At 42.5% G+C, this 26,570-nt stretch overlaps 2 protein-coding genes across 3 annotated transcripts; one reads left to right on the top strand and one right to left on the bottom strand.

Annotated features, from left to right (window-relative positions):
- The first annotated feature begins 5,358 nt into the window (after nucleotides 1-5,358).
- pdx1 (pancreatic and duodenal homeobox 1) lies at nucleotides 5,359-10,219 on the top strand. The gene is made up of 2 exons (XM_027175168.2): nucleotides 5,359-6,068; nucleotides 7,686-10,219. Exons 1-2 carry the CDS (start codon nucleotides 5,681-5,683, stop codon nucleotides 8,039-8,041), a joined length of 744 nt encoding a protein of 247 aa, XP_027030969.1. The 5' UTR covers nucleotides 5,359-5,680; the 3' UTR covers nucleotides 8,042-10,219.
- A 135-nt stretch (nucleotides 10,220-10,354) lies between these two features.
- Nucleotides 10,355-12,701, bottom strand: urad (ureidoimidazoline (2-oxo-4-hydroxy-4-carboxy-5-) decarboxylase). 2 transcript variants are annotated; one of them, XM_027175181.2, is made up of 4 exons: nucleotides 12,214-12,701; nucleotides 11,834-11,964; nucleotides 11,214-11,417; nucleotides 10,355-10,854 (listed from the first exon to the last, which is right to left on the bottom strand). In XM_027175181.2, the coding sequence occupies exons 3-4, from the start codon at nucleotides 11,386-11,388 to the stop codon at nucleotides 10,505-10,507; spliced, it is 525 nt and encodes a 174-aa protein (XP_027030982.1). In that variant the 5' UTR covers nucleotides 11,389-11,417; nucleotides 11,834-11,964; nucleotides 12,214-12,701; the 3' UTR covers nucleotides 10,355-10,504. The 2 variants fall into 2 exon arrangements, with proteins under 2 accessions (XP_027030982.1, XP_047664434.1); XM_047808478.1 differs by lacking the exon at nucleotides 12,214-12,701 and having other exon boundaries at nucleotides 11,214-11,429; nucleotides 11,834-11,996.
- Between the last annotated feature and the right edge of the window lie 13,869 nt (nucleotides 12,702-26,570).

Below are 26,570 nucleotides of genomic sequence, written 5' to 3'. Positions count from 1 at the left end.
GACTGGAGACCAGAATGGTGTTGGTTTAAATCTCAAGCCCTGCCAAACTAACAGCTTTAAACCTAATTTGCTCGTCTATAATTCGAATTACTGTAATCCAGTTACACTCAACACACGATTAATTTCAAATCACAAATTAATCATTAGAGGCTCTTGAGAAAATGGTAAGTTTTAAACGGGACACTTTTGTCAACAAACAGACGACCACGCCGATCCTCCTCCAGTTCACTCATTTTTTATTTGCTGTGCTCTTTACAAATTTTGCACCCTCTGTCAAACCATGTGATTTATGATGTGGTTATGTTTCTTCCATGGACGACTTTGAATTCAATCGAAATGTCATTATCATTCCTTTTGCGTTACTCCTGGTTCAACACTGTTTGCGCAGGCTTTCCTTTGTCGCCACTGGGTAAGCATGTTTTATCGCCTTGCTCTGACATGGATTAGGTATGTATGTGTTCATGTGCCAGCCTCCCACACTTCTTATTGTCTTGAAAAGCAGGTAGCAAAAAAAAAGTTTTCCACCATTAAAAAAAAACAGACGTTGCATTATTCGAAGTAACAGTAGCCTCTATTTTTCAATGTTACATAAATATACTTTAAAAACTTTTTTTTAACTTAATATTGCCTTTCAAACCACCTGCAACCTCTTTGCATTCTTTCTGAGCTGATTATTATTATTATTAGTAGTAGTAGTAGTAGTAGTCGTAGTAGTAGTAATAGTAGTAGAAGTAACAGATTCATTACAGGGTTTTTTTGCCAACATTTTTACTAGACATATCTGTTAAAATAAAATATACAGCTCAACACCCTGGATCAGTGATTTGTTGCACTGATCTTTAGTTTTTTTCAGAAAGGATTTCACTAACAATAAATAAAGTGTTAAACATATACCTGTGATTTTCTTGATTTATATAACGTTGATAAAACATGATTTCATTTGCTATTGTTTTTTTAAAATGCCTATTCTGCAAGGGAGATCAGAAAAAGAACACAATATATTCCCAATTTTCCCCTGGGGATTAATAAAATATTCTGATGATTCAATTCTGTACTTTATCATTTGCCCAGAAAATGACCAAATCAACAAAAACAAAAGCATTTTATTTATTATATCTCTAAAATACACTCTGTAATAAATGACATGGTTAAGAGTAACACAACATTTAGAAATGAGTTGTTTTATCCATGTTGACCCTGAGTGTTGAGATGGGTTTTTTTAACCTAGATTTTTGGGGAAAATGACAACATTGCTGACTGTAGACAAGCAAATTGTAATGATGACTGTGTGTGAGCAGCTTTCTTTCATATCAGCACAAATGAACCTTCAGTCTCTACAAAAAAACCAAAAAAAAACAAAACAAAAAAAAACCCCCAAATGTAGTCTTATTTGACTAAAACTTAATAATAAACTAATTTTGAAATCATGAGTGATTAGAATGACCTCCAGTGCCATCTGATAATCAGAGATAAGGTTACAGAGAAGACGTGAACATTTCTTATTTGTAAATAGCTAGAATTAGCATCAATCATACTGTAGCAGTCGAAAATGAACTAACATCATACATCAAGAATTTAAATTTCTGTTAAAAATGTGTCTGATTTATTACAGGATGCCGACGCAAGCCATATTTCCCCGCTTAAATAACGTTCGCTAGCATGTTTTGTTTGCTAGCAGGCTAACATAAAGTCCTAAAGACAATTCCACTAACTTCCACAAGTATAAACAACAACAAACAAAGACACGTATTTATTGTAGATGATTTGTCTGGTAGTTTCGTGCAATTCCTTTCCAAAGTGCAAACATCACATCTTCACGAATAGTTAGATTTATATTGATTGTTTTGTGTAACATAATATGACTTAACCCTAACTCTTTTGGACACAGTAAACTTTATCACACTTTAATTATCATCATGTGATATTTATATCGGAGTCATAGACTATAGCTATACAATCTCTTGGAATGTACAGAATGTTTCAACTGGTTTAAAAAAAAAAATCAATTACGTAATGATTTTTAAAGTTAAGCTGTAAACACACTTATAATGTAGCTTTCTAGCTAAAGGAGAGTTACTACAGGCACAAGTATACCGATTTTATTTTTCTGGAAAATACAGAAAATACATAATGCTACAGTCAGGGTTCAATATAAAGGTCAACTTTTTAAAAACTAAATTATTGTTATTTCACTATTATTAAATTGAAGCTTGCAGAGAAAAAACTCATCGTGTATCTGCTTGTGACTTGCACGTGCCACATTACCGAATGTCCTGTAACCCACCATACTGTAAACGGTTTCATGGTTTCTATCATTTTCTTTTTTTCCATAAAAGCTTTTTTAATCACCACCTGAGCTCACCTAGCAGTGCTTTTTAAAATTTTGTATTTTCATTGCTGACTGGGCAACGCTCCACTCCATATCACTTAAGACCATTAAGGCTCTTATAACGTCCGTAGATGTGCCATCAAACCTTGCAGTCTCTCTCACGCTTCATAAACCTCATTGTGCGCTTGCAGCATTGCCGTAATCACCACGGATAACTATTTCCTTCCCTTTCAAACGAAAGTCATATATAAACACCATTAAGCTGTACTGCATGCGGCTGGTGTGAGAGGAATGAGTTTGCTCGTACTTTTATGGCGCAACATGGAGAGCCCAGTTTTAGATACGAAAAAGTGCCATTATAGCGTTTGAAGAGGTGCAGACAAACACAGCATTGTATCACAGATGTTCTGAGTAGTGGAGAACCACAGACAGGCTAAAGCAAACTTTTATTGTTTGGTTTTGCTCTGTTTTTCTCTTGTAGTTCTTACGAGTCAAAATAGAAATGGACTGCATCCTACATGGCAGGAAGTCTATTATACTGTCACATAGATATGTATTTAATTCAACTTTCATAAAATAGTGCGTTGTACAAAAATCTGAGACCATAGTGAAAATGTAATGTATATATTTCAGCCAATTTTTAATTCTGAAAACTGTAAAGCCAAATGAACAATTTCTAGGTTCATATTTGTAAATAAAGGTGAATCTGTCATACAGGCCATGGTTAAATGCTTTGAACAAAAGGTCAGATTTTCCACATGCCTAATCTCTTCTGTTGAAGCATGTTTTCAAAGAGCACACAGATGGATTTGATGTAACACGGATCATCGGGTTTCTGCCATTAAAGCAAAAAGGGGATGTCCGACTACTGAAAAATTGATGTAAATATGTCTATGAGTCTATTCAAGATATTGGTCAAGATATAATTTCTAATGAAAACGCTTTGTGTTAAATTGATAAGGAGTATAAGACAGAAGCATTTTCACTAGCACTCTCAGAGCCCACTGTATACAGTCGAATTATAAACACATAAGGAGAAGTCTTAGTGGATAGAGTGTTTAGTGGTTAAGTGGGAAAAAGTGTCACTCGATAAATGTTCCAAAATGTATTATTGTTTGTCACTGATGTCATACTATTAATTATACATCTTTTGTCGATTTGTTTGTATTATTCAACATTAAAAAGTACCTTTTTGTACACTAAAATCTGATTAAGAGTACATCATATGCACTTTCCTAGGTTAAAAAAATTGCAAATTAACGGTCCAAATCGACCCCAATGACAGTCTGATAGTTTGAATTCTGTGAGTCCAAGTTCTGACTTTTGTTATCACTAAAGGCTAGCATAGCTAACAATTAAAACAAATGAGTTAGCATTGTGCAAACTAGATGCTAAAATCATTACTGCTTCCAGACAGTTTTTCTAAATAATACCATTTATAAATAGACAGTTCTACAAAATACCATATATTTAATATAATAAAAATAGAAATTGAAGAAAAATAGTGACCCAAAATAGTGGCCATTAGCTAAGCAGTGTAGGCTAGTTTTGCTATGTCCTGTTAGAGATAATAGAACGGTTTCGGTGTAAGAAACTATATACATGTGATGATTTTCACTTTTTGAAATGACTCGACAAGTTTGTAATAATTCTATTGTGTTGTTTTATTGCTTTATTGCTAGTCCCTATAAACTTACAGTGCTTTTAACAAAATTAGCCTTGTAGCTCCATTGTTAAACTAAAGAAACCAATTTTAGGCAATAAGCATAAAGTGGCTGAATCAGTGATTTATTATAGTGTTAAAAAAATAGCTCAGTTTGTAAGTTTTGCTGCAGTACTAAAGGCTAAAGAGCTTTTTCTTTAATACTATTGATACAGCTAATCTGAACATGTTCTATATCTGAGGAATGTGTTTTTGACCAGTTAGGTTAACTAACCAAGTGAGCTTCGCTGAACTGAACACCCTGCCTGAAAATGTAGCCAGCTACCCAAATGCTGCTGTGATTTCTGTAGCTTGTTATCAACTAGAATACCCTAATTCATACATGTTTCTAGCCATCAAGAAAATACGACCCTTTTACAGTGAATTATGTAGACTATAACAATGATTAAGTACTATAACATAGAATTTATCATTTGTTCATGATTAGTTTTTGGATATTGTAATTATTTTGGTTTGTACAATGATAAATGTATATCATTATTCTTTAAGGTTTTTTTTTCTATGTCAAGCATCTTGTCCTAATCCTGCAGAACATGTTTTGGTGTTTCCCCTGCTTCCAATTCATTAACAAGCCTTGAACCAGATTAAACTGGGTGACTCACAAGAGGAAAAAAATAACACCAAACTGAGCAGGCCAGTGTTTCTCTCTGTGTGCTGGAGATGTGTGGTTGCTCAGTGTCCGTCCCATTTCGGTGCTAATTGAGAACTTTGTCACACTCTATGATAATTGGTTTACTTCGAACATCTTGGTTTTATTTAACCACGAGGGCTTTAGTTTAATGGACCGACAGAAGGCGTGCCTAATGGTAGGTAAACTCAGAGGGATGTGGGGCAACAGGTAGAGAGGAAAATGTGTTCTAGTGATTGTTGCTGGTGTCCATAACAGGCAGCACATGAGAGCTAAAGTTAAATGGGCCATTTGATGTGACATTTTATACATCTCAGGTGTTGCCGTGACTCATGGCTTGATTTTTCTCTTCTCTTACCTCGGTTTGAATTTCTCAAAACAACAACAAAAAAAAGCATCAAAAACTCTATTTTAGAACTTCTCAGTGTGCAAACTCTGGTTTATTTTCTGGTTTACTTCTTGTACATCTGTGACACATCTATTTCTTGCCTTCATCCATTGTCTCTTCATAAAGTAATTGAGATTGAATGATAACAGTCTTTTTTTTTGCAATAAGAGACAGTTCATCCTATACAACATCCAATTTTGTAGAAATTTAGTAGCTGTTGCTGAAGCTGCTCAGGACATTAGCGTCTCAGCAGTACATACAGCAGATGCAAGAGTCTTTCTCTGTCTCTCACTTTGTGTCTCTTCACTCGCCCTAGACAACTGCAGGTGTAGCCTTGATAAGTCATGGGCAAACAGAGATGTTTGTTAAAGCCATTGATCTGAACACGGCCGGTCCTGTTCAATTATTGGCGAGCCCTGAAGGAGACGCGAATGAAAACTTGTTGTCGGCTCTTTGTGTAAACAGTGTCACCAATGGCTAGGGTGAAGCAGGGTCACATGGTGCCAGTGACACACCTACTGGAGGCCCTAAAGTGGCGCCAGTGGTGCTGGTACAGCAGAGGAGTCTCACGCACAGGGACAGCACGCTGTTCCCACACTGTACTCCACAGGCATGAATCGGGAAGAACATTTCTACTCAGCTAGTCAACTTTACAAGGACTCCTGTGCCTATCAGAGGCAACACAATGAGGAGTACAGCCCAAGCCCGCCACCGTGCCTTTACATGACCAGGCAGAACCAATCCGTTTATGCTTCTCCTACCGTAGGCACCCAGGACCAACTCAGCCATCTTCCTGATATCACGACTTATGTACCAGGACGAGAAGACCTGCCAGTGCCTCACCTGCACCACTCGCAAGTCCAACAGCTCCCTCTTCAAACTTTCACGGGTTATGGAGACTCTCTGGACCTGTGCTCAGAACGAAACAGATGCCATCTTCCTTTCCCTTGGATGAAATCGACAAAATCTCACACACATGCTTGGAAAGGACAATGGACAGGTAATGGTTGTACTTTGCCCAACAATCTTTAACCCAAGGATTTCTATTTATGGTTTTTGTGTTACATTCTTAAGCTTTAAATGTGATTCAAAATAACTTGGCTTGGTTTTCCCATGAGTATGTGACTTGATTTTTTATAGCCTTTGTGAAATGCTCATAATAATTATCTAACATCATTAATTTACACACATTAGACTCAAAAGCGTCAACGTTGGATAGTTCAGCAGTGGTTTGACATGTTCTTTGTATTCATTATTCCCCTGGCACTGGCCCTTTCATGGTAACTTTACTAGCACATAGTATTTTTGTTCATGTACTTTTTTTTTTAGCTCTTTGTATCATTCTCATCCCTGATTTTCTCGTCATTGTGGTCTTGCTAATGTCATTTTATACAGTTGTTTAAACGTCACCAAAAGGTAAATGGTAAAGCTAAAACTGGGTAGAGCCAAAATCTAGTAACTTTACTTGAATATATGCCTGTATGTATAAACACTGGCGTTCAGATTGGCCTTGTAAAACAAAAATAGTATGCATTAGGAGTGAAACTTTCCTTATTTAAAAAATGTTTAAATTAAAAATTGGCCTTAAAACTAAAAAAGCAATTTTCGATCCAAATATATTGATATCCACATAACACTTTATTAGGAGCTCAAGCTTATCCTGTATTTACTACTATTAGATAATTATAGAATTATTATCCCAAGGAACTGCATCATACAAGGATGTTCTTACATTAAAATACATTGTCTACAAAGATTTTAGAGATTTAAGAGTGTAACTGCTTTAAGAGTGTAAATTACACTTTGTTTTAGATTATTTAATATCAGATATAAACATGTACTTTATATAAGAAAAGCAAGAATTTATCAGAGCATAACTGGTCACTGGATGATAAAATTTCATCCAAATTCTGTTTTTTCCACGTAGAGCTTAGACTTACGCCATACAGTGTAGTCAAAAGTTTTAAATTTATGTTTAATAATGTATCAGTAGTCTGGACGCTCAGTAAAGCCATTATGAATATTTATTTACGTTATTATAGCTTAATAACGATTAGATTATTGCAACCTGAATAAATATTCAATATTAAAAGTATTCACTGTGTCTAAAATCACTCAAATGAAGTGAGGTTAATAGCCAATAAATCCTAAATCTATTTTATTTATGAATATTAAAATATAACTGTGAAACATGTTTAATATGATGTAAATTGTTTGTATTCTGTGGGGGGAAAAGATAGGAATAAACAGCTTTAATAAATAAATAGACTTTCACACACACACACACACACACACACACACACACACACACACACACACACACACACACACACACACAGCTGAACATTTCCTGTTTTGCTATTTTACACAAGACTTACAATATACATTTATTATAGTTCAGGTATATACAAGGTTCAGGTACTAAAGATAAGGGAACTTCCTCTGGAGTTAAGTGTTAAGTGTTAAAAGTGTTAGTTTTAAATGTTTGGGTAAAAAAACAAATACATGTAGGTTTTATTTGTAACTCAATTGCAAGGCAAAAAGAACAAGCAGAAGATGTCTTATGTGTCTTTTATATTCAAGACTAAAACTGTCAATCCTCGTGCGTCTCGTGCAGGTCCGTACACGGCGGAGCCCGAGGAGAGCAAGCGAACGCGCACGGCCTACACGCGCGCGCAGCTGCTCGAGCTGGAAAAGGAGTTCCTTTTCAACAAGTACATCTCGAGGCCTCGGCGCGTGGAGCTCGCGCTCACGCTCAGCCTCACCGAGCGCCACATCAAGATCTGGTTCCAGAACCGGCGCATGAAGTGGAAGAAGGAGGAGGACAAGCGGAGGGCACGCGGCACGGACCCCGAGCAAGACTCCTCCGTTACCTCCGGCGACCACAGAGACGATGCGTGTAGCACGCAGGCGGCACCGCTTTCACCTTCACCGTCACACACCGCGCCTTCCGTTCCGCGAGACCCCGCATAAGGCACTGAAGCAGTGCTGACATTCAGGATCCTGTTTAAAAAGACTCTTGAACTCAAAAACTTTGTAAGTTTGTACATTAAAGCTATAGGCGACGTCATCACCAGTGCATGGTCCAGATTTAGTGGAGAGGAGGGTGAACACTGTTAAAGTGGGATACGTTTAAAATAGCACGTTTTCCTCCCCTTGTCACTTCATAGCACACCTTTATATATATGTTTGTGTGTGTGTGTGTGTGTGCGTGCGTGCGTGCGTGTGTGTGTGTGTGTGTGTGTATGTGCGTGCGTGGATATATATATATATACACACACAGACCACTACAAACCCACAGTAGTGCTGCTTACAGCCTCTTTTTAAGATCTGTTAGGTCAGATGCTGTTACAGTACTTTACCTGTTGTCTTTAAATAAAAGGAAATACAGAGGCTAATCATCTAATGAACATATTTTATTGTATTTATTTGGCTTGTAATATATATGCATACTGTATATGTGTATATGTACATATATATCTTCTTATACAATCTAGGTGTGATACTTTTTTGGAAAACTTGAAATTTACACTGAAAAAACCTCTTTAATCCATAAAGCATCAGCTCAACCCATCACTGAAGCAAATACAGACGAAGATACAGAGGATCGAGCTTAAGTGTCCCACTTGACCAATATTCACCCTACATTAAAAAGTACTCCACTTGAGACGACTAATTATTTAAACACATAACCACGTAAAGCTTAAATTCTTTGTCGTAAAACAATGTGCAGATTTCCCTCCTGCTGAAAGGTCAAACCAGCAACCTGTTGCCAAAACACAAGCCAAACTGTTCATACCAGGAGACCATATTTTCCATCTGATGAGTTCTTTTCTAACTTCACTAAACTGATCAATATTTGTCTGAAATGTTCTAATTGTGTTTTTTTTTATTTATTTATCTGGTATCTGTGGTCCATCAGTTTCAATGCCTGGGCCTGTGTTTTGGTAGCTGCAGCTAAACTAAGCTGGACATTTCAGGGCAGGAATAAAGAGGTTGAATATGTCATGAATATTGTATTTTATATTTTGGTAAAGTATAAAGTTTTATATAAATTTCCCACAAATAAGATTCCCACAAACCTTGAAATGTTCTTTTAACTTTTTTGTTATCTTCTTTGTGTTTATATAAAACAAACCCCTAGACAGAAAGAAATTTGAATGAACTACAGCATAAAAATATTAATCAAATAAAAAAAATTAAATATAAAAACAAAAAGAATTCCTTTTGGTTACTGAGGTTAGGTCAAAGGATACCATTTGCAGCTTTAAATATTACCTCTAATATTCTAAATATACACGTATTTAATATGTATGATGATATTATGGCTCACACATCATCCACAACCACTGCCATTATTTGAATATGAGCTTGCGGACTAGACTGACTGCATAATCATCTAATTTTTAGAAATCAAACAATGATAAGGGAAAATGTGTGGTGTTGGGTTTTTTTTTTCAGGTAAACTAGTCTCAACCTATTTATTTTTCTAGGTGTTTGAATACTACATTGCACTTTTTTTCCAGAGAAGACCATTTAAAACCACACTTACATAATTAGGTACAAATTGCGTAGTGCAAAATATTATATATTTTTAAAGGTAATATGTTGACCTATCTATGCCGATATGTTCTTATAAATCAGTCCAAAGGAACGAAATTATATCTAAATTTATAACTGTATATCTGGGGATAGGCAGCCTGCGGTCTACTTTTTCGCCACTAGAGGGCAGACGTAGCCTTTATATTTTCCTGAGAACTTCAACACAGAATATTAACTGAACTAATTTTATTATGCATTTAAACAATGTAAGAACCATGTATAATTTATTACTCTATTACTACTTACTGACTATATATAGTAAAATGCACCTGATACGTTTACGTGCATTTTATTTGAAATAATTATTGAAATAAAGTGAATAAACAGAAATGAATTAAACTTTTTTTTTTCCTTCAGCGATTTAACTCATATGCCATTAAGCATGTGCTGCATTTTTAGACCCAACATTATTACCCATGACAGGATATGAAGTGTAGGTTGTCATTACCACTGTGTGAAATTCCTAAAAAAAGAGTCGGATTTCTAGTCACCTGACACTCCTTCATCTATACATACAACTATATAAGTCAAATTGCTCTGTATTGCTCTATACGACACATAAATATGGACATTTTTGTATGGAATTAAATTCAGAAAAGTATTAAACAACATAATTTGAGTAGATTTTTTCAATAAAAGTCATTCATAGTGAGGTGTGAAATAATTCATATGATGTTATAATGCTCTCATAGGACATAGTTTTTATTTTCATTGTGCATTATAAATTGTGAACAACGCTTGTAATGAATTCACGCCACGTTATTACTGCTAAGTTAACACTGATCACTGATCCAATAGAATCCAGTGCGTATTCAACACACAAAGCTCGTCACCTTAGAGCTTGTTTGGAGAGTTGGAGAGCTGGAGGTTGCGCATTCGCAGCGCGCAAATCTTTTTCACCTCGCCGATGGCGCGCGCTCTTTCCGCCGCAGGGTCGTTACCGAGACATTGAAGCAGCTCACGCATTATGTCCCGTTTGGTGTTCAGCCGCGCGCATATTACAAACGGGAAGCCAAAGCGCTCCTTGTACTCGGAGTTTAGGCTGCGCATGCGGGACACCTCCGTAGGCTGCAGGTCAGTGAAACCGGCCGCGCGCTGCTCCTCCTGTGAGTCACGGGTTAACGCGCCACTCTGAAGCTCCCTGCCCGCCAGGTCCGGGTGACACCGAAGGATTCCCTCTTTACCTGCGCATGCACATGCTCACTAATCGTTATGTGGCCTGAAGACAATTAGCCAAATAGCAGGAAAATAGAACCGTGTACATTAATTGAGTGGCATACTACTCTCCTACTTACTGTAACTAGACCACACTTCCAAAAAAACAAAACAGAGAACTCAGAGGAACCCCACACTAACATTGGATGGATGAAAATGCAAACTCTAATCAGTCTGGAGCAACTGGTGCTGCTGCGACACCATGTTGCCCATCTATACATAGACTCAGGTGTAGTTTCTTTGAACTTCTTCCACCTTCTACATTAAACCCATCATATTTCTGATTTCCTTCACATCAATAATTCTCTGCTTGATTCAGGAGCTGTACCTGATTCAGGTAGACTGTCGATGAAGTCGGATATGTGAGCCTCGATGTCTGCTAGGCTCGTGAACGGACGATGGATCCAAACTGCAGCTGGGATGATGGGACATTTCTCAACCACGTTCCCGAATATTTCCAAAAAGTCCTCGTATGAGAGTGCGTTTACAGCGTTAATGTCCATCGTGTCTCATGCAGTCTCCAGAGTGAAAACTAGAAGGGAAACTGAAGCAGGGTTAATGGCCATGGAAGCATAGTTGAGACTTTAAACCCTTTTGTTTGTTTGGGAACAAGTTAAACAGTGCTTCCAGTGAGAAAAAAAAACATTTTGATGGAGTTTTAATTTGGCTATCTTTATTATTTATTTATTATTCTATAATTGTGTTGCTGTATCACGGTGATGCATGATTGTTTCCTAATTTCACTCTTAGGGACCCCATGCAACACATTAAGAGTGGATCCTAAATGCTTGCATTTGATAGAATACTTACAAAAAAATATTTTAATTAAGAAAGACAATAGCGGTCAATTCATCAGCTTTTCTTGGACTATAATTGTTAGCCTCAGTCATGAGGATTGAAACGTAATTACAAAATATGTGTGTTACATTGGCACAATACATTTCCTACCTTGTTATCCTAATAAAAATGTTCCATGTTAGCTTTCAATCTTCTGAAGTTTACTTTTTGATGAAAAAACAGGGTTTTAGGAAGTCCCAAAAGCACAAACCAGCTTTGCAGTTTTGATCCTGGAGCTGCTTCTGAAATAAAAGTGGGAAGGTTTTTCCCATCTGAAACTAGAGCATTAGAGCTTCATACTGTACTTACAGGAATCAGATAGTTTCACCATTGGCCAGCTCCAAACACAGGTCCACCCCAGAGGTGTATAACGTCAATGGCCATGAGCTATGCTGACTGCAAGTTCACTAACTGAAAACTGGAAATTCCTGAATACAGATTATAGAAGCCAGTACAAACATGCAAAAACTTAACCGAGTAGAGATCCTTACATCTTGTCTTTGTTAACAGTCAGCTTTTAATGAAGTGCAGCAAAGTGTAATCTGAAGCGGAAGATTATACATATGACTGGTTTCTGAATTCTTGTACACCTCGTAGTGATCGTGTATATTTCTTTCATAATAGATCTATTCACTGCGTAAGCAAGCAGGGCATTGCTTGTCTTTCCTATTGAAGTTAAAATTTCTAAAACAGACAAACAAACAGCCGTGCCGGTGGCTGTCATGCACGTGAAACGGGTTAGATCCAAATGCTGGTTTATTAGGCGATATCCAAAACAGGCAAGGTTCAAACATCAAGCAAACAACGACATCAAAGGAAATCCAAAAACAGTAGTCAATAATCCAGGCGTAGATCAGGGCAGGTAGCAAACATGCATAAACACGAAAAGGAAGCAAGGTCAAAACAAGGCAATAGACGGAACCGATAATAGGCTCAGAATGCAGACAAGGCTAACAAGATTTCGCGACATTCCAGAGTTCTGAGTGAGCTTATATAGACCAGGTGATTGCAAATAGGAAACAGGTGTGCTGAGTTGGTGGTGCAATGAATTGTGGGAAATAGAGTACTGATGCTAAAGTGCAGCATATCCTCTGCAGGCCAGCAGAGAGAAACCTCATGGCTCTCTTAACAGTGGAGCATCTGGTTTCTCGCTTATAAAGTTTTGCACGGACGATCGGGGTTCGAATCCCCACCAGTGTGTAATGGTTGGACTCAAGCCTTCAAACCTCTACCAGGTATGCGACGAAAATAATTATATTGTGATCGAAATGTTTGCCAAAATTCAAAACTCCATCTTCTACTAATAAAGAAGCGTCGATCATGTTCAACACCTGAATGGGATCAAATCAAAAGTTGAATCAAAAGTTTCTGACAAAACCTCCGTCTTCTGGTTCTGCTGATGATCTAATCTGAAGTTTCAACTATTAACGCTACACACGCTACTGTCTGTATATGCGGCGGTTAGTGTTCGGGTGATAACTAAGCTGGTGTTCAACTGATCTTCTGAAAAAAAATAAACCACCAAAAAAATTGATGCAAAATCTCCGTCTTCCGAAAAAAAAAATTGACAAATCTCTGTCTTCCGAAAAAAAAAATTGACAAATCTCTGTCTTCCGAAAAAAAAAAAAAAAAAAACCCAAAACCTCTGTCTTCTGGTTCTTCCCTGAAGTTTCAACTATTAACGCTACACACGCTACTGTCTGTATACGCGGTGGTTGTGACTCAGGCAGGCCTCAGTTGATATTCTGAAAGGAAATTGTGCAAGTTAAATACCCTTCTCTTGACATGGGCAACACGTTGAATATTACAGAGCCTCAAATAGGCATCTACATTGCACAACGACCTGTGTACCAGCATGTTGAAAATTCTCACGTGATCAATATGGTAGAAAATTGTACCAACTCTGATGAAGAAGGAGGCTTCAAATGGTTCCTGGATAAGATAAAAATGATAATTACCTATGGAAAATTGCTCAAGGACTTCTACGAATTGTGCAGCTTCATACTTGGCCTGTTAGCCTAAAAACAAGAACCACAGGACAAAAAAGGAAAGAGGAGAGGATGACATCACAGAGATCATGGACCAATGCAGCCATCTTTCAGTTCTTCAACTTTCTATGGACGAGACAGACTCCCAAGCTGAGCCCAAAGCCCGACATGACGGCCTCCCAGACTCTGGGTGGAGGACATCACAGAGATCTGGTATTGACGGATCATCATCCCGCTCTCCGACTTACGACGGAGCCCACCCCCACCCGCCTCTCAGACTCCAACCGGAGGCCGGAGCCGACGAGACGGCCTCCCAAGTGGACCCGGGACCCCGACAGGTCGGCCTGGCAAACTTTGGGAGGGGGACGTCACAGAGATCTGGTATTGACGGGGTCATCATCCCGCTCTTCGACTTACGACGGAGCCCACCCCCACCCGCCTCTCAGACTCCAACCGGAGGCCGGAGCCGGCGAGACGGCCTCCCAAGTGGACCCGGGACCCCGACAGGCCGGCCTGGCAAACTTTGGGAGGGGGACGTCACAGAGATCTGGTATTGACGGATCATCATCCCGCTCTCCGACTTACGACGGAGCCCACCCCCACCCGCCTCTCAGACTCCAACCGGAGGCCGGAGCCGACGAGACGGCCTCCCAAGTGGACCCGGGACCCCGACAGGTCGGCCTGGCAAACTTTGGGAGGGGGACGTCACAGAGATCTGGTATTGACGGGGTCATCATCCCGCTCTCCGACTTACGACGGAGCCCACCCCCACCCGCCTCTCAGACTCCAACCGGAGGCCGGAGCCGACGAGACGGCCTCCCAAGTGGACCCGGGACCCCGACAGGTCGGCCTGGCAAACTTTGGGAGGGGGACGTCACAGAGATCTGGTATTGACGGGGTCATCATCCCGCTCTCCGACTTACGACGGAGCCCACCCCCACCCGCCTCTCAGACTCCAACCGGAGGCCGGAGCCGACGAGACGGCCTCCCAAGTGGACCCGGGACCCCGACAGGTCGGCCTGGCAAGCTTTGGGAGGGGGACGTCACAGAGATCTGGTATTGACGGGGTCATCATCCCGCTCTTCGACTTACGACGGAGCCCACCCCCACCCGCCTCTCAGACTCCAACCGGAGGCCGGAGCCGACGAGACGGCCTCCCAAGTCGACCCGGGACCCCGACAGGTCGGCCTGGCAAACTTTGGGAGGGGGACGTCACAGAGATCCCAGACTAATGGAATCACCTTCTGGTTCTTCAGTGTACTATAAACTTTCTTGTGTAATTTCATGATCTCAATAAATCATTATTCATATGAAGCCATGTGCAATTTTTTTCTGCCAGTCTGTATCTTTTCTAAACCATGTTGTCCTAAACAGCAAAACTTCAAATAATGACGTAAACATGTCTCTGGTCTCCATGGTGGGAGTTGTGGTTAATATCTTTTCAGTTAACGTTTACATACGTCTTAATATAGCAGCTTAATGATATTCACGTTTTATGTTAACTAACAAACAAACATACAAACAAAAAATTTATTTATGCTTATAAAACAAAGATTTTTTTAACCATACTCACACCCACAAAATACAACACTAAGTGTAATCTGAAGCGGAAGTAACCAGAAGCTGGAAGTATATTATAGAACAATATGGAAAGTGTTTAAATGCTTATTTTCTAAAGGTACAGTGTGAATCCCACAAGTAAATAAGAGAAACATAAAAACAATACTTTGGAGTATGATTCTAGGAACCGGCATAGATTACAAATACATATGACTGGTTTCTGAATTTTTGTACACCCCCTAGTGAGTATGTATATTTGTTTGATAACAGGTCTATTCACTGTGTAAGCAGGCAGGGCGTTGCTTGTCTTTCCTATTAAAGTTAAAATGTCTAAAACAGACGTAAAGAGCGGCCGTTCCCGTGGCGCATCTGGTTTATCCCCAGTAAGGTTTTTGCCCGGACGATCGGGGTTCGAATCCCCACCTGTGTGAAGGTTGGACTCCAGCCTTTGAAACCTCTACCAGGTAAGCGACGAAAAGAATTATACTGTGACAGAAATGTTTGCCAAAATTCACAGCTCCAGCTTCTACTAATAAAAAAAGCGTCCATGTTCTCGTCTCCCCTATGAACACCCTGAATGGTATCGTCTGACTTCTAGCAACACTGCGCCTGCGCACCACAAAGCCTCTCCTGACTGACGCTGCACTCTAACACACAAGACAGACTGGAGAATGTCGGCGGCGTACAGAGAGAGACCCAACACATCGAATGCAGAGATAAGTGAAATAAAGCAACTTTAAATCAACCTTCTGTGTGTATTTGTGTTTGTCATGTAAGCGACATGAATGTGTATGCGATGTGTAACGTAGCTGCTTTGAATACGAGCTTCTATCCGAGTGTGTGTGTGTTCAGGGAACGTGAAATGTTGAAGGTGTGTGTAGATGAGTGCTGCCGCTACCGGCGGCGACAGGACAAAGTTACAATATTAACGAAAAGCAGATTTGTAAGTAAGGCGGCAACAGGGCAAAGTTACAATATTAACGAAAAGCAGATTTGTAAATGTTGTGGCGGTAAATACGTTGGTGCTCAACTGATCTTCTGAATCAAAAGTTTCTGACAAAACCTCCGTCTTCTGGTTCTGCTGATGATCTAATCTGAAGTTTCAACTATTAACGCTACACACGCTACTGTCTGTATATGCGGCGGTTAGTGTTCGGGTGATAACTAAGCTGGTGTTCAACTGATCTTCTGAAAAAAAAAACACCAAAAAAATTGATGCAAAATCTTCGTCTTCAGAAAAAAAAAAAAAATTGAAAATCTCCGTCTTCCGAAAAAAAAAAATTGACAAATCTCTGTCTTCCGAAAAAAAAAAAAAAAATACCCAAAACCTCTGTCTTCTGGTTCTTCCCTGAAGTTTCAACTATTAACGCTACACACGCTACTGTCTGTATACGCGGTGGTTGTGACTCAGGCAGGCCTCAGTTGATATTCTGAAAGGAAATTGTGCAAGTTAAATACCCTTCTCTTGACATGGGCAACACGTTGAATATTACAGAGCCTCAAATAGGCATCTACATTGCACAACGACCTGTGTACCAGCATGTTGAAAATTCTCACGTGATCAATATGGTAGAAAATTGTACCAACTCTGATGAAGAAGGAGGCTTCAAATGGTTCCTGGATAAGATAAAAATGATAATTACCTATGGAAAATTGCTCAAGGACTTCTACGAATTGTGCAGCTTCATACTTGGCCTGTTAGCCTAAAAACAAGAACCACAGGACAAAAAAGGAAAGAGGAGAGGATGACATCACAGAGATCATGGACCAATGCAGCCATCTTTCAGTTCTTCAACTTTCTATGGACGAGACAGACTCCCAAGCTGAGCCCAAAGCCCGACATGACGGCCTCCCAGACTCTGGGTGGAGGACATCACAGAGATCTGGTATTGACGGATCATCATCCCGCTCTCCGACTTACGACGGAGCCCACCCCCACCCGCCTCTCAGACTCCAACCGGAGGCCGGAGCCGACGAGACGGCCTCCCAAGTGGACCCGGGACCCCGACAGGTCGGCCTGGCAAACTTTGGGAGGGGGACGTCACAGAGATCTGGTATTGACGGGGTCATCATCCCGCTCTTCGACTTACGACGGAGCCCACCCCCACCCGCCTCTCAGACTCCAACCGGAGGCCGGAGCCGGCGAGACGGCCTCCCAAGTGGACCCGGGACCCCGACAGGCCGGCCTGGCAAACTTTGGGAGGGGGACGTCACAGAGATCTGGTATTGACGGATCATCATCCCGCTCTCCGACTTACGACGGAGCCCACCCCCACCCGCCTCTCAGACTCCAACCGGAGGCCGGAGCCGACGAGACGGCCTCCCAAGTGGACCCGGGACCCCGACAGGTCGGCCTGGCAAACTTTGGGAGGGGGACGTCACAGAGATCTGGTATTGACGGGGTCATCATCCCGCTCTCCGACTTACGACGGAGCCCACCCCCACCCGCCTCTCAGACTCCAACCGGAGGCCGGAGCCGACGAGACGGCCTCCCAAGTGGACCCGGGACCCCGACAGGTCGGCCTGGCAAACTTTGGGAGGGGGACGTCACAGAGATCTGGTATTGACGGGGTCATCATCCCGCTCTCCGACTTACGACGGAGCCCACCCCCACCCGCCTCTCAGACTCCAACCGGAGGCCGGAGCCGACGAGACGGCCTCCCAAGTGGACCCGGGACCCCGACAGGTCGGCCTGGCAAGCTTTGGGAGGGGGACGTCACAGAGATCTGGTATTGACGGGGTCATCATCCCGCTCTTCGACTTACGACGGAGCCCACCCCCACCCGCCTCTCAGACTCCAACCGGAGGCCGGAGCCGACGAGACGGCCTCCCAAGTCGACCCGGGACCCCGACAGGTCGGCCTGGCAAACTTTGGGAGGGGGACGTCACAGAGATCCCAGACTAATGGAATCACCTTCTGGTTCTTCAGTGTACTATAAACTTTCTTGTGTAATTTCATGATCTCAATAAATCATTATTCATATGAAGCCATGTGCAATTTTTTTCTGCCAGTCTGTATCTTTTCTAAACCATGTTGTCCTAAACAGCAAAACTTCAAATAATGACGTAAACATGTCTCTGGTCTCCATGGTGGGAGTTGTGGTTAATATCTTTTCAGTTAACGTTTACATACGTCTTAATATAGCAGCTTAATGATATTCACGTTTTATGTTAACTAACAAACAAACATACAAACAAAAAATTTATTTATGCTTATAAAACAAAGATTTTTTTAACCATACTCACACCCACAAAATACAACACTAAGTGTAATCTGAAGCGGAAGTAACCAGAAGCTGGAAGTATATTATAGAACAATATGGAAAGTGTTTAAATGCTTATTTTCTAAAGGTACAGTGTGAATCCCACAAGTAAATAAGAGAAACATAAAAACAATACTTTGGAGTATGATTCTAGGAACCGGCATAGATTACAAATACATATGACTGGTTTCTGAATTTTTGTACACCCCCTAGTGAGTATGTATATTTGTTTGATAACAGGTCTATTCACTGTGTAAGCAGGCAGGGCGTTGCTTGTCTTTCCTATTAAAGTTAAAATGTCTAAAACAGACGTAAAGAGCGGCCGTTCCCGTGGCGCATCTGGTTTATCCCCAGTAAGGTTTTTGCCCGGACGATCGGGGTTCGAATCCCCACCTGTGTGAAGGTTGGACTCCAGCCTTTGAAACCTCTACCAGGTAAGCGACGAAAAGAATTATACTGTGACAGAAATGTTTGCCAAAATTCACAGCTCCAGCTTCTACTAATAAAAAAAGCGTCCATGTTCTCGTCTCCCCTATGAACACCCTGAATGGTATCGTCTGACTTCTAGCAACACTGCGCCTGCGCACCACAAAGCCTCTCCTGACTGACGCTGCACTCTAACACACAAGACAGACTGGAGAATGTCGGCGGCGTACAGAGAGAGACCCAACACATCGAATGCAGAGATAAGTGAAATAAAGCAACTTTAAATCAACCTTCTGTGTGTATTTGTGTTTGTCATGTAAGCGACATGAATGTGTATGCGATGTGTAACGTAGCTGCTTTGAATACGAGCTTCTATCCGAGTGTGTGTGTGTGTGTTCAGGGAACGTGAAATGTTGAAGGTGTGTGTAGATGAGTGCTGCCGCTACCGGCGGCGACAGGACAAAATTACAATATTAACGAAAAGCAGATTTGTAAGTAAGGCGGCAACAGGGCAAAGTTACAATATTAACGAAAAGCAGATTTGTAAATGTTGTGGCGGTAAATACGTTGGTGCTCAACTGATCTTCTGAATCAAAAGTTTCTGACAAAACCTCCGTCTTCTGGTTCTGCTGATGATCTAATCTGAAGTTTCAACTATTAACGCTACACACGCTACTGTCTGTATATGCGGCGGTTAGTGTTCGGGTGATAACTAAGCTGGTGTTCAACTGATCTTCTGAAAAAAAAAACACCAAAAAAATTGATGCAAAATCTTCGTCTTCAGAAAAAAAAAAAAAAATTGAAAATCTCCGTCTTCCGAAAAAAAAAAATTGACAAATCTCTGTCTTCCGAAAAAAAAAAAAAAAATACCCAAAACCTCTGTCTTCTGGTTCTTCCCTGAAGTTTCAACTATTAACGCTACACACGCTACTGTCTGTATACGCGGTGGTTGTGACTCAGGCAGGCCTCAGTTGATATTCTGAAAGGAAATTGTGCAAGTTAAATACCCTTCTCTTGACATGGGCAACACGTTGAATATTACAGAGCCTCAAATAGGCATCTACATTGCACAACGACCTGTGTACCAGCATGTTGAAAATTCTCACGTGATCAATATGGTAGAAAATTGTACCAACTCTGATGAAGAAGGAGGCTTCAAATGGTTCCTGGATAAGATAAAAATGATAATTACCTATGGAAAATTGCTCAAGGACTTCTACGAATTGTGCAGCTTCATACTTGGCCTGTTAGCCTAAAAACAAGAACCACAGGACAAAAAAGGAAAGAGGAGAGGATGACATCACAGAGATCATGGACCAATGCAGCCATCTTTCAGTTCTTCAACTTTCTATGGACGAGACAGACTCCCAAGCTGAGCCCAAAGCCCGACATGACGGCCTCCCAGACTCTGGGTGGAGGACATCACAGAGATCTGGTATTGACGGATCATCATCCCGCTCTCCGACTTACGACGGAGCCCACCCCCACCCGCCTCTCAGACTCCAACCGGAGGCCGGAGCCGACGAGACGGCCTCCCAAGTGGACCCGGGACCCCGACAGGTCGGCCTGGCAAACTTTGGGAGGGGGACGTCACAGAGATCTGGTATTGACGGGGTCATCATCCCGCTCTTCGACTTACGACGGAGCCCACCCCCACCCGCCTCTCAGACTCCAACCGGAGGCCGGAGCCGGCGAGACGGCCTCCCAAGTGGACCCGGGACCCCGACAGGCCGGCCTGGCAAACTTTGGGAGGGGGACGTCACAGAGATCTGGTATTGACGGATCATCATCCCGCTCTCCGACTTACGACGGAGCCCACCCCCACCCGCCTCTCAGACTCCAACCGGAGGCCGGAGCCGACGAGACGGCCTCCCAAGTGGACCCGGGACCCCGACAGGTCGGCCTGGCAAACTTTGGGAGGGGGACGTCACAGAGATCTGGTATTGACGGGGTCATCATCCCGCTCTCCGACTTACGACGGAGCCCACCCCCACCCGCCTCTCAGACTCCAACCGGAGGCCGGAGCCGACGAGACGGCCTCCCAAGTGGACCCGGGACCCCGACAGGTCGGCCTGGCAAACTTTGGGAGGGGGACGTCACAGAGATCTGGTATTGACGGGGTCATCATCCCGCTCTCCGACTTACGACGGAGCCCACCCCCACCCGCCTCTCAGACTCCAACCGGAGGCCGGAGCCGACGAGACGGCCTCCCAAGTGGACCCGGGACCCCGACAGGTCGGCCTGGCAAGCTTTGGGAGGGGGACGTCACAGAGATCTGGTATTGACGGGGTCATCATCCCGCTCTTCGACTTACGACGGAGCCCACCCCCACCCGCCTCTCAGACTCCAACCGGAGGCCGGAGCCGACGAGACGGCCTCCCAAGTCGACCCGGGACCCCGACAGGTCGGCCTGGCAAACTTTGGGAGGGGGACGTCACAGAGATCCCAGACTAATGGAATCACCTTCTGGTTCTTCAGTGTACTATAAACTTTCTTGTGTAATTTCATGATCTCAATAAATCATTATTCATATGAAGCCATGTGCAATTTTTTTCTGCCAGTCTGTATCTTTTCTAAACCATGTTGTCCTAAACAGCAAAACTTCAAATAATGACGTAAACATGTCTCTGGTCTCCATGGTGGGAGTTGTGGTTAATATCTTTTCAGTTAACGTTTACATACGTCTTAATATAGCAGCTTAATGATATTCACGTTTTATGTTAACTAACAAACAAACATACAAACAAAAAATTTATTTATGCTTATAAAACAAAGATTTTTTTAACCATACTCACACCCACAAAATACAACACTAAGTGTAATCTGAAGCGGAAGTAACCAGAAGCTGGAAGTATATTATAGAACAATATGGAAAGTGTTTAAATGCTTATTTTCTAAAGGTACAGTGTGAATCCCACAAGTAAATAAGAGAAACATAAAAACAATACTTTGGAGTATGATTCTAGGAACCGGCATAGATTACAAATACATATGACTGGTTTCTGAATTTTTGTACACCCCCTAGTGAGTATGTATATTTGTTTGATAACAGGTCTATTCACTGTGTAAGCAGGCAGGGCGTTGCTTGTCTTTCCTATTAAAGTTAAAATGTCTAAAACAGACGTAAAGAGCGGCCGTTCCCGTGGCGCATCTGGTTTATCCCCAGTAAGGTTTTTGCCCGGACGATCGGGGTTCGAATCCCCACCTGTGTGAAGGTTGGACTCCAGCCTTTGAAACCTCTACCAGGTAAGCGACGAAAAGAATTATACTGTGACAGAAATGTTTGCCAAAATTCACAGCTCCAGCTTCTACTAATAAAAAAAGCGTCCATGTTCTCGTCTCCCCTATGAACACCCTGAATGGTATCGTCTGACTTCTAGCAACACTGCGCCTGCGCACCACAAAGCCTCTCCTGACTGACGCTGCACTCTAACACACAAGACAGACTGGAGAATGTCGGCGGCGTACAGAGAGAGACCCAACACATCGAATGCAGAGATAAGTGAAATAAAGCAACTTTAAATCAACCTTCTGTGTGTATTTGTGTTTGTCATGTAAGCGACATGAATGTGTATGCGATGTGTAACGTAGCTGCTTTGAATACGAGCTTCTATCCGAGTGTGTGTGTGTTCAGGGAACGTGAAATGTTGAAGGTGTGTGTAGATGAGTGCTGCCGCTACCGGCGGCGACAGGACAAAGTTACAATATTAACGAAAAGCAGATTTGTAAGTAAGGCGGCAACAGGGCAAAGTTACAATATTAACGAAAAGCAGATTTGTAAATGTTGTGGCGGTAAATACGTTGGTGCTCAACTGATCTTCTGAATCAAAAGTTTCTGACAAAACCTCCGTCTTCTGGTTCTGCTGATGATCTAATCTGAAGTTTCAACTATTAACGCTACACACGCTACTGTCTGTATATGCGGCGGTTAGTGTTCGGGTGATAACTAAGCTGGTGTTCAACTGATCTTCTGAAAAAAAAAACACCAAAAAAATTGATGCAAAATCTTCGTCTTCAGAAAAAAAAAAAAAAATTGAAAATCTCCGTCTTCCGAAAAAAAAAAATTGACAAATCTCTGTCTTCCGAAAAAAAAAAAAAAAAAACCCAAAACCTCTGTCTTCTGGTTCTTCCCTGAAGTTTCAACTATTAACGCTACACACGCTACTGTCTGTATACGCGGTGGTTGTGACTCAGGCAGGCCTCAGTTGATATTCTGAAAGGAAATTGTGCAAGTTAAATACCCTTCTCTTGACATGGGCAACACGTTGAATATTACAGAGCCTCAAATAGGCATCTACATTGCACAACGACCTGTGTACCAGCATGTTGAAAATTCTCACGTGATCAATATGGTAGAAAATTGTACCAACTCTGATGAAGAAGGAGGCTTCAAATGGTTCCTGGATAAGATAAAAATGATAATTACCTATGGAAAATTGCTCAAGGACTTCTACGAATTGTGCAGCTTCATACTTGGCCTGTTAGCCTAAAAACAAGAACCACAGGACAAAAAAGGAAAGAGGAGAGGATGACATCACAGAGATCATGGACCAATGCAGCCATCTTTCAGTTCTTCAACTTTCTATGGACGAGACAGACTCCCAAGCTGAGCCCAAAGCCCGACATGACGGCCTCCCAGACTCTGGGTGGAGGACATCACAGAGATCTGGTATTGACGGATCATCATCCCGCTCTCCGACTTACGACGGAGCCCACCCCCACCCGCCTCTCAGACTCCAACCGGAGGCCGGAGCCGACGAGACGGCCTCCCAAGTGGACCCGGGACCCCGACAGGTCGGCCTGGCAAACTTTGGGAGGGGGACGTCACAGAGATCTGGTATTGACGGGGTCATCATCCCGCTCTTCGACTTACGACGGAGCCCACCCCCACCCGCCTCTCAGACTCCAACCGGAGGCCGGAGCCGGCGAGACGGCCTCCCAAGTGGACCCGGGACCCCGACAGGCCGGCCTGGCAAACTTTGGGAGGGGGACGTCACAGAGATCTGGTATTGACGGATCATCATCCCGCTCTCCGACTTACGACGGAGCCCACCCCCACCCGCCTCTCAGACTCCAACCGGAGGCCGGAGCCGACGAGACGGCCTCCCAAGTGGACCCGGGACCCCGACAGGTCGGCCTGGCAAACTTTGGGAGGGGGACGTCACAGAGATCTGGTATTGACGGGGTCATCATCCCGCTCTCCGACTTACGACGGAGCCCACCCCCACCCGCCTCTCAGACTCCAACCGGAGGCCGGAGCCGACGAGACGGCCTCCCAAGTGGACCCGGGACCCCGACAGGTCGGCCTGGCAAACTTTGGGAGGGGGACGTCACAGAGATCTGGTATTGACGGGGTCATCATCCCGCTCTCCGACTTACGACGGAGCCCACCCCCACCCGCCTCTCAGACTCCAACCGGAGGCCGGAGCCGACGAGACGGCCTCCCAAGTGGACCCGGGACCCCGACAGGTCGGCCTGGCAAGCTTTGGGAGGGGGACGTCACAGAGATCTGGTATTGACGGGGTCATCATCCCGCTCTTCGACTTACGACGGAGCCCACCCCCACCCGCCTCTCAGACTCCAACCGGAGGCCGGAGCCGACGAGACGGCCTCCCAAGTCGACCCGGGACCCCGACAGGTCGGCCTGGCAAACTTTGGGAGGGGGACGTCACAGAGATCCCAGACTAATGGAATCACCTTCTGGTTCTTCAGTGTACTATAAACTTTCTTGTGTAATTTCATGATCTCAATAAATCATTATTCATATGAAGCCATGTGCAATTTTTTTCTGCCAGTCTGTATCTTTTCTAAACCATGTTGTCCTAAACAGCAAAACTTCAAATAATGACGTAAACATGTCTCTGGTCTCCATGGTGGGAGTTGTGGTTAATATCTTTTCAGTTAACGTTTACATACGTCTTAATATAGCAGCTTAATGATATTCACGTTTTATGTTAACTAACAAACAAACATACAAACAAAAAATTTATTTATGCTTATAAAACAAAGATTTTTTTAACCATACTCACACCCACAAAATACAACACTAAGTGTAATCTGAAGCGGAAGTAACCAGAAGCTGGAAGTATATTATAGAACAATATGGAAAGTGTTTAAATGCTTATTTTCTAAAGGTACAGTGTGAATCCCACAAGTAAATAAGAGAAACATAAAAACAATACTTTGGAGTATGATTCTAGGAACCGGCATAGATTACAAATACATATGACTGGTTTCTGAATTTTTGTACACCCCCTAGTGAGTATGTATATTTGTTTGATAACAGGTCTATTCACTGTGTAAGCAGGCAGGGCGTTGCTTGTCTTTCCTATTAAAGTTAAAATGTCTAAAACAGACGTAAAGAGCGGCCGTTCCCGTGGCGCATCTGGTTTATCCCCAGTAAGGTTTTTGCCCGGACGATCGGGGTTCGAATCCCCACCTGTGTGAAGGTTGGACTCCAGCCTTTGAAACCTCTACCAGGTAAGCGACGAAAAGAATTATACTGTGACAGAAATGTTTGCCAAAATTCACAGCTCCAGCTTCTACTAATAAAAAAAGCGTCCATGTTCTCGTCTCCCCTATGAACACCCTGAATGGTATCGTCTGACTTCTAGCAACACTGCGCCTGCGCACCACAAAGCCTCTCCTGACTGACGCTGCACTCTAACACACAAGACAGACTGGAGAATGTCGGCGGCGTACAGAGAGAGACCCAACACATCGAATGCAGAGATAAGTGAAATAAAGCAACTTTAAATCAACCTTCTGTGTGTATTTGTGTTTGTCATGTAAGCGACATGAATGTGTATGCGATGTGTAACGTAGCTGCTTTGAATACGAGCTTCTATCCGAGTGTGTGTGTGTTCAGGGAACGTGAAATGTTGAAGGTGTGTGTAGATGAGTGCTGCCGCTACCGGCGGCGACAGGACAAAGTTACAATATTAACGAAAAGCAGATTTGTAAGTAAGGCGGCAACAGGGCAAAGTTACAATATTAACGAAAAGCAGATTTGTAAATGTTGTGGCGGTAAATACGTTGGTGCTCAACTGATCTTCTGAATCAAAAGTTTCTGACAAAACCTCCGTCTTCTGGTTCTGCTGATGATCTAATCTGAAGTTTCAACTATTAACGCTACACACGCTACTGTCTGTATATGCGGCGGTTAGTGTTCGGGTGATAACTAAGCTGGTGTTCAACTGATCTTCTGAAAAAAAAAACACCAAAAAAATTGATGCAAAATCTTCGTCTTCAGAAAAAAAAAAAAAAATTGAAAATCTCCGTCTTCCGAAAAAAAAAAATTGACAAATCTCTGTCTTCCGAAAAAAAAAAAAAAAAAAACCCAAAACCTCTGTCTTCTGGTTCTTCCCTGAAGTTTCAACTATTAACGCTACACACGCTACTGTCTGTATACGCGGTGGTTGTGACTCAGGCAGGCCTCAGTTGATATTCTGAAAGGAAATTGTGCAAGTTAAATACCCTTCTCTTGACATGGGCAACACGTTGAATATTACAGAGCCTCAAATAGGCATCTACATTGCACAACGACCTGTGTACCAGCATGTTGAAAATTCTCACGTGATCAATATGGTAGAAAATTGTACCAACTCTGAT

This window comes from Tachysurus fulvidraco, chromosome 25 (assembly GCF_022655615.1).
Source record: "Tachysurus fulvidraco isolate hzauxx_2018 chromosome 25, HZAU_PFXX_2.0, whole genome shotgun sequence".
Taxonomy (NCBI): domain Eukaryota; kingdom Metazoa; phylum Chordata; class Actinopteri; order Siluriformes; family Bagridae; genus Tachysurus; species Tachysurus fulvidraco.
Note: the sequence above shows the minus strand (reverse complement) of the source record. Positions and strands in the feature narration are given on the sequence as shown.

Coding starts and splice junctions, on each gene's coding strand:
- pdx1 (XM_027175168.2), top strand. CDS start 5,681: ATGAATCGGGAAGAACATTTCTACTCAGCTAGTCAACTTTACAAGGAC. Junction 6,069..7,685: donor TTGGAAAGGACAATGGACAG/GTAATGGTTGTA, acceptor CGTCTCGTGCAG/GTCCGTACACGGCGGAGCCC.
- urad (XM_027175181.2), bottom strand. CDS start 11,388: ATGGACATTAACGCTGTAAACGCACTCTCATACGAGGACTTTTTGGAA. Junction 10,855..11,213: donor CGACAGTCTACCTGAATCAG/GTACAGCTCCTG, acceptor GTGCATGCGCAG/GTAAAGAGGGAATCCTTCGG.